General features: G+C 46.4%; 1 protein-coding gene across 7 annotated transcripts in view; it reads left to right on the forward strand.

The window, feature by feature from the left end:
• Positions 1–12,117, forward strand: part of HPGD (15-hydroxyprostaglandin dehydrogenase) — a 287,193-nt gene that overhangs the window by 129,085 nt on the left and 145,991 nt on the right. For 6 of the 7 annotated variants that reach the window (XR_004539278.1, XR_004539281.1, XM_033942717.1 and 3 more), the window contains one exon: positions 11,461–11,589. Coding sequence is in view for 5 of the 7 variants with exons in the window: in XM_033942717.1 (XP_033798608.1) it covers positions 11,461–11,589 (129 nt within the window). In the remaining 2 variants the exon portion in view is untranslated. Of the gene's footprint in view, positions 1–11,460; positions 11,594–12,117 lie in introns of those variants that run through there. The other variant, XM_033942744.1, reaches the window with a different exon arrangement.

The raw sequence follows: 12,117 nt of genomic DNA on the forward strand, positions 1-12,117 counted from the left end.
CTACTGAAAAGTTCTTTTTATTATATAGATTTATACCAAAAAAAGCATTACAATTCAATACATTACAAAGTGACAGCAGCAAATATCATACAAATAATACAAACATAAACTGACATTTCACTATCCCCACACCAAACCTGTACATATGAAACTAAACATCCCCAAGCCCTGTACACAAAATGACTAGAAACCACCCTTCCCTCCCAGCAATAAATAAACATAAATACAAAAACTCAGTTAAAACAAAAACTGTAACACGCGTCAGGGAGGCCGAAGCCGCACCCCCTTCCACAGTAAACGCCACTGCTGTTCACTCCTTCTTTTTCTCTCTGCTTCTGCAACTTGGCACACTGCCCGCACCACATCCATCGCCACTGTGTCCGGTGCCAGCTGTCGCTGCCTCAGCGACATCTGGCAACGTGCCATCCAAATGAAATACTTCAGTATGGATAAAATAATAAAAAAAGTTTCACCATACACCCTCTTCCCCCCACCACCCCCATAAACCCAATCCGCATAATTCAGACTTTCAAACAAACCCACCTGAAACCCCAAAACCCTGGCCACCCTCCTCCCCACCTCAACTGAAAAGGGGCAAAAACACAAAAAATGTTCCATTGTCTCTAACATTCCCTGGCACTCCCCCCTTGGACACTCCCTGTCAATCACAGGTCTACACTTTAGATTCGCCCGGACATACATCTTGCCATGCAGTGCCAGCCATGCCACATCGAAGTACTTAGGGGGCAGGCGTGGCATCGCCATATAACGGAGTGCCTGCTGTTGACGTATCCCCGGGCAATCCTTCAGCAAAGGTTCCACTGCATAACACTGGTGCAGCACTCTTTCCGTCCATGTCTTCCTCCCCTCCACCACTTCATCCACCGTTACCCTCCAACTCCTAACTAAACGGGCCATGTCCGCCTGACCCGGCACCCCTGCCAAAACCCCCACCACCCGCTTCTTCCCTATTTCCACTCCCCCCAACCAGTCTTTCCAAAACACTGTACCCCACGTTTGAACACTTTCTACCCATGACACCCTTTCCTGCTGTCCCCTCACCAACCCCCCCAAATGGAACTGGAGGAAGAGGGAGGAGAAAAAAAGAATGGGGTTCACCATCCCCAAGCCCCCTTGTTCTTTTGCCAAATACGTTACCCCCCTCTTTATTGGATTTAAGCGGTTATCCCAGAGGCACTGAAAAAAAAGACTGTACATTGTAGCATGCAACCCCTGTGGGAGCAAACACACATAACTAAGGAATAGGAACAAAGGAACCAAATATACTTTCATTAGACGCACCCGTTCCAGAAATGTCAGCTTCCACTGCTTCCAGGCTTCCACCTTCTGCCGACCTTCCTGGATTTTTCCCTTCCAATTCTCCATTTGATACGCCTCATCCCCACTGAAGACAACCCCCAGCACCCTTACCCTCCCCTCTGGAGGCAAGAACCCACTTGTACTCTCCACCTCCCATGCCGGATCCCCGAGTTTCAATAAATGACTCTTTTCCTGGTTAATGCACGCCCCTGTGGCTCCTGAATACTCTCCCAGTTTTTCCTCCTCCACCTAAACTCTCTATTTGAAGACACAAACACAGAGATGTCATCGGCATATGCCACCACCCTGACCTTTGTGCCTTCCCCCATATCTATCCCTGTTAAACCCCCACCCTTCTCCAGCCGCTGCAGCAATGGATCGATGGCAAATACATATAGCAATGGACTTAAGGGACAGCCCTGTCTCACCCCTTTCCCAATGGAGAAACACTCCCCCCTCCACCCATTTACCAAGGGAAAGGTGCTGCCTCCCTATACAGAGTCTTCAACCCCTCCACAAACAGCACAGGAATCCCATACTTTGTAAGAACCCCCCACAAATATTTGTATGGCACCCTATCAAAGGCTGTGGCTGTTGGTCCAAACTAACAAGCACCCGCCCCCCCTGGGCCCTCCGACCCCTCTCAACTGCCTCTCTTACTGTTACCGCTGCTTCTATCGCCCCCCTCCCCTGCACGCCACACATCTGTGCTGGTGCCAGTACTGATGCCGCCACCTCTCCCAGTCTTGCGCACATCATCTTTGCTAAAATTTTCCTATCTGTATTAAGCAAAGAAATCGGCCTCCAATTTCCCACCCTTGACCCTTCCTTCCCTGGCTTCGCAATCAAAACCAATACCGCCTCCCTCATGGACCTCGGCAGAACAGGCTGACAGCTAAGCTCCGTAAACAGCCGCACCAAGAAAGGTATCATCTGCTCACAAAATGTCTTTAAAAACTCGGCTGTCAACCCATCTGGACCGGGTGATTTCCCTCTGGTCAGGCCGGCTATCGCCCGTCTTACCTCCTCCACCGTCCATGGGCCATTCAGCGCTTCTGCCTGCTCCTCTGTTAACCCTCCCCCCACCCCCGGGGTCCCCTCTATATATTCCTCCCACCCCTCCCTTTCCTCTTGCCCAACTTCAAAGAGCCCCCCAAAATGCTCTCCCACCAACCTCAATATCCCTTCTCGTGACTCCTGCTCTATCCCCTCATTGTCCCACAAACTCCCCACCTTCCGCCGCCTGACCCTCTCTTTGCATGCCCTGAAAGGGTCCGGTGAGATGAAATGCCCATAGTCCCTCTCCCACACTAAAGACCTATATCTATCGTACTGTAGTGCTTCAATTTTTCCCTTGAGTACCTGAATCCCTTCCCCCTTTTCACCCCCTTCCACCCTCCAATTTAATTTCTTCCTCAGGGCTACCAGCCTCCCCTCCCTATTTTGTGATGCCCTCCTACTTATTTTCTTGAAAAAACCCTTGATCCTACCCTTCACAACCTCCCACCATCCCCCCAATGACCCGTATGCGCTTACAGTAGACAGCTGGTCTGTCCAGAACTCCCTACAGGTCTCCTGTACACTCTCCTCCTGGAGCCATGCATTGTTGAGCCTCCACAGACCCCTACCCATAACTGGGTTCTTCCCCCCTACCTGTATGCTCACCAAAGCGTGATCTGTAAATTCAACATGCTGCACTTGGGGAGGGTACTGACAGTCTTCCCTCCTTACAAAAAACCTGTCGATACGACTGCGGCATTTCCCCCTGCCAAATGTAAACCCCCCTTGCTTCCCAAAAACTGTATAAATATCAACCAGCCCTGCCCCCTCCCCCACCTGTTTCAAAAATAATTCATCATATCCTAAAGAAAATTTCCTCCCTTCCCTATCCTCCTGCCTCACCACTGCATTAAAATCCCCTCCCCACACCACCCTCCTGGCTGTGTATAAATATGGTCTGATCCGGGAGATTAGAGCTTTACGCTCCCACTTCCTCTGAGGACCGTAGATGTTCACCAACCTTACCTCCTCTCCCTCCACCCTTACATCCAATATCTGCCCCCTCCCCCCACCCAATTCCACCACCATATGCACTTCCACCGCCCTGGAGTTAAACAGAATTGCCACCCCCCATAAGCCTCCTGGGCTAATACCCAGTATGACGGCCCCCATTTCCAGTCCCTTTTAGCTTTCCACAATAAACTTGGGTGGTCAACCCTTGTTTCTTGCAACATGATAACATCCAATTGTTTGGAAGCCAGGAACTCATAAACCAGAGACCGCTTTCTCTCCGTTCGGAGACTAGCAACATTCAAAGTTGCAATATTCAAACCGGGACCCCCCCATCATGACACTAATTTAGATTTCTTCCCCCCTTCTCTCCGCTCCCTTCTTCCATTCCCCTCTTCACCACCACCCCTGGCGGGACCGCCTCGCCCTCCGCCAGAATCAATTCTTCCCCAATTCCCTCCCTTTCCTTATCTTCCCCTTCCTTAATCACATCCCTCCCCACCAGCAAAACATCCCCTCCATCTACTTCCATACCCTCCTTCCCACCCACCTCTGTATTTAGAAAAGCCCCTCCCCCATCCCCTTCCTCTCCCACTGTCTCAACCCGCAACCTCTCCAGAATCACCACTGGGTATTCCTGCTGCCCTCCCTCCCGACCTTTCTTCCCTTTCCTCTTCTGGGACACCCCACCTCCATCTTCTTCCTCCTGTGCCAATACACTAAACCTATTAGTATCCTCAACCCTATCTCCCCTTCTTTTCCTCTGGTGTTTCCCCACCTTCTTACTACGTACCTTTTCCCATGTACCCTCATCCCCACCCCCACCCTCTGCTTCCTGCACCAGCCCTTCACCCTGCCTCACCTTTTCCTGGCTATCTTCCTGACCACCCTCCTGATCCCGTTCCTCCTCCTGGGCCCGCTCCTGCTGTTCCTCCCCTCCCCCATCATTTTCCTCTCGCCACCTGTTATGTGCAGCCCTCGGACATTTGCTGAACGGGTGCCCCAGACATCCACACAAGTTGCACCGAATGAGGTCACACTCCTCCCCAATATGCCCCTTCCCTCCACATTTTACACACATCAGGGTAGGACACACCATACTTAGATGCCTAAACGATCCACATCGAAAACATACCCTGGGCTGCCCCTTGTAAAAACATTGGATGCGCTCTCTCCCATTGTATGCCACTGGTGGAACATGCTGTATCACATTACCCACTTGACTTAGCTTCATGCTGGCCGTCCATCCACCAGCCCAGACCCTACTCGGGTCCATGATCTTCACTAATGGAGTCCGAAGCACCCCATACCGATTCAACCAGTATGTCAGGTCTGAACTGGGGATGGACTCATTTCTCACCAACACTGTCACTTGCACAAGGTCAGGCTTACTCACAGGTATGGCTTTAAATTCTGCCCACTGCTCCCTCCCCCTCACCCCCTCATATTTTTCCCAAAATAACTCTAAACCCCTCTGTCTCTGGAAACTGATGTCATATTCCGGAACCATTACCGGATGAATACAGGCATACAGGTCCTCAGGGATGAAGCCCAACTCCAGAACCATTCTCAACACCCTGTCCCTTGTTGGCATATTCCCCACCCCCACCCACTTCAACTGAACCACATTTCTTCTCTTGAAAATACCCCCCTCTCCCCCTCCCCCGCTACCCCACCCCCCACCACCATTCCCATTCCCTCCACCATCCTCCCTCCTCCCCCCACTCTCCCCTTGCGCATTCCCCTTCCCCCGATTCCTACCCCCCTGCCCCGATCCCCCAGCCACCACATCTGCAAAAGATATTCCCCTTTTAACCCCTTTCCGGGCACCATGCCCATCACCAGCAGGTCCCCCACCCTCTCTCACCCCCTCCCCCTTCCCAACACCCCCATTCACATCCATAGGGATCTGTCCTGCATTCAGTTCTTTCAACTGCAGTTCTTTAGAACAAGGCAAAACTTGCTTTGTCCATTGCTGCCGTTGTGGCAGCACAGCTTCATCACCTACAGCCACCTCCTGCTGTATTTCTCTCTGTAGATTCTCAGGTTCCAGCTCCTGACTCCACTCCACTCCTTCCAACACACTGGAAACACTTCTTTGCTGTACTCTGCACTTTGAATTAGGCTGAGTTCCCTCAACACAGCTCAGAGAAGACTCCACCCCTTTCTCAGTCACATTCTCAGTCACATTCTCAGTCACACAAAAGATTCCACCCACCAGTTCTTGGGAACTCCTCCCCTGAGCTGCATTCTGGGATTTTCCTTGCCGATGAAACTCAGGTGTTTCCAATCCAGGCTGCTGCTCAATCAGTTTAAAATCACATTCCTCCTCCTCCTCCAAGAATTTTAGCAAGTTACTGGGCAAACTAGTCTCAGCTGACTTGGGAGTGCTGGTCGACAGGTCAATGAAGCCATCCGCGCAATGCACGGCGGCTGCGAAAAGGGCGAATAGGATGCTAGGAATGATTAAGAAGGGGATCATGAACAGATTGGAGGTGGTTATCATGCTGCTGTACCAGGCCAAGGTACGCCCTCCCCTGGAATATTGCGTCCAGCACTGGTCACCGTACATGAAGACTGTCAAAAATAGGAGAGGTGAGGATGATTGTACAAACAAAATTTTCAGGCTGAGAAGTCAAAGCAAAATATATATAACACAGAAAAAGACTTCTCAGAAGAGAGGTCACAAACTTATTTTTAGAAAAAGATTCAATTACTGTGAAGGACACTTAGGCATACACTCAGAATATGTGTAGTCCGACCAAAAGCCATAGCTCCTATAGCCGAACCCACCATCCCATCACTGTGTATGGTTATTAAGTGTTGAAAATAAAGTGTTCTTCTGAAATATCTGACTGAATTTTTCAATGGCAGGGAGGATAAAGAAATCCTACTTAACTTAAATTTGTTAGGAGGTCCCGACATGGGCCCTGTTTCGTGGTCTTTTTCAAGGAACCCAGAGGGAAGAAATGGAAAAAATTCCAATGCCAAAGAAAAGCAAGGTGATGTAGACAAGAAGATAATTCATAAATTTGAGAAACAGTTTCATGGCGTGAAGGACACAGTACTACTCGAAAGGGTCCAGAGAAGAGCAGCTAAAATGGTTAAGGGGCTGGAGGAGTTGTCGTACAGTGAGAGATTAGAGAAACTGGGCCTCTTCTCCATTGAAAAGAGGAGACTGAGAGGGGACATGATCGAAACATTAAAGATACTGAAGGGAATAGACTTAGTAGATAAAGATAAGTTGTTTACCCTTTCCAAGGTAGGGAGAACGAGAGAGCACTCTCTAAAGTTAAAAGGGGATAGATTCCGTACAAACGTAAGGAAGTTCTTCACCCAGGGAGTGGTGGAAAACTGGAACGCTCTTCTGGAGGCTGTTATAGGAGAAAACACTCTCACGGGATTCAAGACAAAGTTAGACAAGTTCCTGCTGAACCGGAACATACCCAGGTAGGGATGGTCTCAGGGCACTGGTCTTTGACCTACGCGGGAGCGGACTGCTGGGCACGATGGACCACTCCTCGGTATCTACTTTGTTACAAATCTTGGTATCATCTGCAAAAAGGCAAACCTTTCCTTCTAACCTTTTAGCGATGTCGCTCACAAACATATTGAACATGATCGGTCCTACCACCGAACCCTGAGGGACTCCACTACTCACCTTTCCTTCCTCTGAGCAAATTCAATTAACCACCACCCTCTGGTGTCTGTCTATCAACCAGTTTTTAATCCAGTTTATCACTTTGGGTCCTAATTTCAGCCCGTCAAATTTGTTCAAGAGCCTCCTATGAGGAGAAATCTAAGTAAATTACATCTAGCATATGTCCCTGATCCAATTCTCTGGTCACCCAATCAAAAAATTCAATCAGGTTTGTTTGGCACAATTTACTTTTAGTAAAGCCATGTTGTCTCAGATCCTGTAACCCATTAGATTTTAGGAAGTTCACTGTCCTTTCTTACAGCAACACTTCCATTATTTTTCCAACAAACAAAGTGAAGCTTACCGACTTGTAGTTTCCTGCTTCATCTTTGCGACCACTTTTGTGAATAGGGACCATATTTGTTCTTCTCCAATTCTCAGGAACCACTCACGTCTCCAGAGATTTGTTGAAGTCTTTAAGACCCACCATAACCTCTCTGAGCTCCCTCAGTATTCTGGGATGGGTCCTGTCTGGACCCACCTTCAGTTTTTCAAGAAGTTAATAGACACTTTCCTCCATGAATGGTGCAGAATCTACTCCATTTTTGTGTGTAGCTTTGCCAGATAATCTCAGTCCTTCTCCAGGATTTTCTTCCATGAACACAGAACTCTCCACATATCGGCTCATAGCATCTTTTAGTTTCGCAATTCCATTTTTCATCTTCCGCCTTTCACTAATATATCTGAAAATGTTTGTCTCCCTTTTTTACATTTTTAGTCATTTGCTCTTCCGCCTGCACTTTCGCCAGATGTATCTCTTTGCTTCTTTCAGTTTACCTGGTAGTCCTTTCTGTACTACTCTTCTTGGGCTTTTTGATATTTCAGGAATGCCACCTCTTTTGCCTTTATTTTCTCAGCCACTAATTTGGAGAACCATATTTTTCTCTTGTTTTTATTTTTATTCACATAAAGGTCCGAAGCCATTTTTATTGCTTCTTTCAGCTTAGACCATTGTTTTTCCACTTCTCTTATATCCTCCCATCCTAACAGCTTTCTTCAGGTATTCTCTCATTTTATTAAAATCCGTACATTTGAAATCTAGGACTTTATTTTGTGCGGCCTCTGAGCACAAATTCTATAAAGGCTTCTTGATACCAAGATTCAGTTATAGAACACTAGTGCAAGTTAGCATCACTGTTTTCATTTAGGTATGACCACTTAACTCTAAGTATATGGCTGGCATAAGCAGTCGCATCTAAATATGTCATATAGTACATGTAATTTACAGTATTCTATAAAAGTTACATGAATAGTTAGTAATTTATGGTATATTCCTTTTTGGATTTTTTTCATTGATGAATAGTTTGGCACCATCCATGGTCCACCCATGTATGTACACCCCTCTTGCACTTAAATACCATAGTACACACTACCTTATATAAAAGCACATAGTATATCTGTTCAAATATGTGGCACTAATTTGTGCAAGGCATGCAAAACTGCATACGCCCAGTTATATAATTACTTTTTCAGTGCCCAATCTAAGCACATTTTAGATGTCAAGATTTAGGTGAATTTAGGTTTTTAACTTTCTTTAAAAAAAAAAAAAATTGGTACCTAAGAACATAGGCAGTGGAATGCTTTTTTGTTTGGGGGTCCAAAACCTCTGCCCCAGACCCTGCCCCCCAGTACTAATTGTAATACCATTTTTTTCCATTCATTTTTCATATATACACACAATATAATCTTATTAACACACAACTTTGGGCACCATAATTAGAATCCAGGGGTAACTGATTAGCACAGGATTATCACATGAGCCTTTATACCCTACAAAGTAGGTATCTGTAAATGCTAATGTGGTAGGTTTTTTTTAATGGCAATGCACTAATGGTGATATTAACACATGGTCATTAATCCAAAAATGGAAAATTGTCTATTTTTACTGCTGTGGTTAAAGTGGACTTAGCACACATGATAAACATGTATAAGAATGCAGTCAATCAAGTTTATACTGCAGCTTTGTAAAGGGACCCCTTAAACATAGAAATAGACCGCAGATAAGGGCCACGACCCATCTAGTCTGCCCACCCCAATGACCCTCCCCTACCTTTCTCTGTGAATAGATTCCACCTGTCTATCCCATTTGGCCTTAAAACCAGGCATGCTGCTGGCCTCAATAACCTGAATTGGAAGACTATTTCAGTGATCGACTTAAAACACTGGGATTGTTCTCCCTTGAGAAAAGGAGACTGCGTGGGGATATGATCGAGACCTTCAAAATACTGAAAGGAATCGACAAAATAGAGCAGAGAAGATTATTTACATTGTCCAATTTGACACGGACAAGAGGACATGAAATGAAGCTAAGAGGGGACAAGTTCAGGACTAATGTCAGAAAGTTCTGCTTCACACAGAGAGTGGTTGGCATCAGGAATACTCTCCCAGGGGAGATTATTGCAGAATCGACAGTCCTAGGCTTCAAAAGCAAACTAGATGCATATCTCCTTGAGAGAGGCATATAAAGTATGGTTGGCTATAAAATAAACCAGGTGTATACCTGGCAGGGCCTCCGCGTGTGCGGATCGCCGGACTTGATGGACCGAAGGTCTGATCCGGAGATGGCGCTTCTTATGTTCTTATGATCAACCACCCTTTCAGTGAAAAAGAATTTTCTAGTGTCCCTGTGCAGTTTCCTGCCCCTGATTTTCCACGGATGCCCCCTTGTTGCCGCGGGACCCTTGAAAAAGAAGATATCTTCTTCCACCTCGATGCGGCCCATGAGATACTTGAATGTCTCGATCATGTCACCCCTCTCTCTGCGTTCCTCAAGTGAGTACAGCTGCAACTTATCCAGCCGTTCCTCGTACGGGAGATCCTTGAGTCCCGAGACCATCCGGGTGGCCATTCTCTGGACCGACTCCAGTCTCAGCACATCCTTACGGTAATGCGGCCTCCAGAATTGCACTATTCTTTTACTTAGTAATGCTCCTTAACTTAATTTAGTCAAATTTAGTCAGATTAAGTTACATTCTCAGAGTTTTTGAATATTCACCCGTGTTTAGGGCCTCCCTTTTTTTAAAAATCTGTGATAAGCAATCAAACTAATAGTAACTTTCATAATGAGATAATCAGAAGACATTTGGGGAAATAATGAAAATATTCATCATTACCTGAAAAAAATATATGTATTTTGAGTGCATAGAAGTATGCCTTATGGATGATCTATTAAAATGGCTGTGTGGGGTTTTTTTTGTTTGTTTTGTTTTTTAACCTTTCTCACAGACTTGCCCACAAACAGTTCATATATAGTGCCGTGTAAAAGTACCGTATATACTCGAATATAAACCGCGATTTTGGGGCCAGAAAATTGGCCCAAAGATGGGGGTCCTGGTTTATATTCGGGTCATCCCCCAGTGACCACCCGAAACTCTCCCGGACTTCCTGCAGGCCTGCCTTAGGCTGGGACAGGAGGGATCCCTCCCGTCTCCTGCCCCGGCCGACACTACCACCCTCCCTCCTTCTCTCCCTCACATACCTGTTCCCTGGTGGTCCAATATGTATCCCACGTTGAAATCCTCCCGAAGATTGTAAATGTAGTAGCAAGCGGCGCACCCGGGCGGGCATGCAGGAGCGAGCTTTTCGTGCTGCCAGCCGGCCCCGCACCGCTCTTTGATAGGCTGCCGCAAGTTCTCATGGGATTCATGGTTCTCGTGGCAGCCTATGAAGGAGCAGTGCAGGGCTGGCTGACAGCATGAAAAGCTCACTCCTGAGTGCCGGCCTGGGGTACGTTGCTGGCTGCTACCTTTATAAAGGAGGATTTCAGCGCGGGATACACGCTGGACCACCAGGGAACAGGTACGCGAGGGAGGGTGGTAATTATTAGTGTCAGCCGGGGCAGGAGATTGGAGGGATCCTTCCTGACCCAGCGTACTACTAGGTGGTTTAAGTTAAGGGGAATGTTTAATCTACTGGCTGGGTTAGAGGGCAGAGGGGAGTATGGGACAATCAAGCCACTGTGACATCACTGATGAGGTTGGCTCTTTTTAGGGGGGAAGAGGGTATAGGGAAGGAAGGTGGGACAGTATTCTGAATCTGGCAGGGAGGGGGGGCTTGGTTCACAGCCTGGTAGGGAATGGGACTGAGTGCAGGGCAGGGAGGGAAGGGGGATGAGTGCAGAACCTGGCAGGGCAGGACACTTGAATATTAAGCCACTCGACTTATATTCGAGTCAACCATTTTTTTATATTTTTTTTTTTCTTCCTTTAGGGGGGGAATGGGGAGGTCTCGACTTTCAGATTGACTTATATTCGAGTATATACGGTAGTAGTAAGTGCTAAAGTGAAGCAAAATGAACATGCCTACAATACATCAGAGAGAGTAGAAGTTTGAATTTGTGTTTGTAAGCCTTTTCATGTTGTTGATCTACGTATCCAGATCTTGAAGGATAGTTAACTTTAGGATTAAAATGTATGTTCATTTTCTTATAGACCATTGATTGTTGCAAAAGGGGTGATTGAACTGGCTGAAAATGATACTTTAAATGGAGCAGTTATGAAAATCACAGTATCAGCTGGAATTCACTATGAAGAATATGGACCACAGTATCAGGCAAAGATGTAATAAGTGTTAATTTAATCATGACCTAAGGTTTATTTTTGTTTACCAGTACTTCATTTCCAAATTAGGCTTTTAAAAATGATTGAGGGACAGATTTAAGGATTATGAAAAAATGTATGTATATCACATTTGACATCTTTAAGGACATGCAATTCTTGCTTAAACTTGTTTAGTGTTAAAAACATGATTTTTGAATATTTTTAAAACCATGTATGTTGTGGCCGGGCCAGTCCCCGAGTAGGTGGGAAACCTGCCTCGGACCACAGGTAGATTTATGTAGCACCTTTTATATGGCTGGCAGAAAGGAAAACCCGATTCTGGATTCCAGGTCCAAGTCCTCCGAGTTTATTACCACATTCAAAATAAGGGAAAAACAAAAATGGTTAAACTGTGCAATGGTTTCCAATGTCCCTTTGGTGCAATGTCCAGCAACTCAGTTCAATATTTTTGCACCCATTTATGAGGACCGTGAACACCCTTGTTCGGGTCCAACAAAGAAAAAAAAACCAAAAATCAAAATCCAGTAG

The sequence above is a fragment of the Geotrypetes seraphini genome, chromosome 1 (genome assembly GCF_902459505.1).
Source record: "Geotrypetes seraphini chromosome 1, aGeoSer1.1, whole genome shotgun sequence".
In the NCBI taxonomy this organism is placed as follows: Eukaryota; Metazoa; Chordata; class Amphibia; order Gymnophiona; family Dermophiidae; genus Geotrypetes; species Geotrypetes seraphini.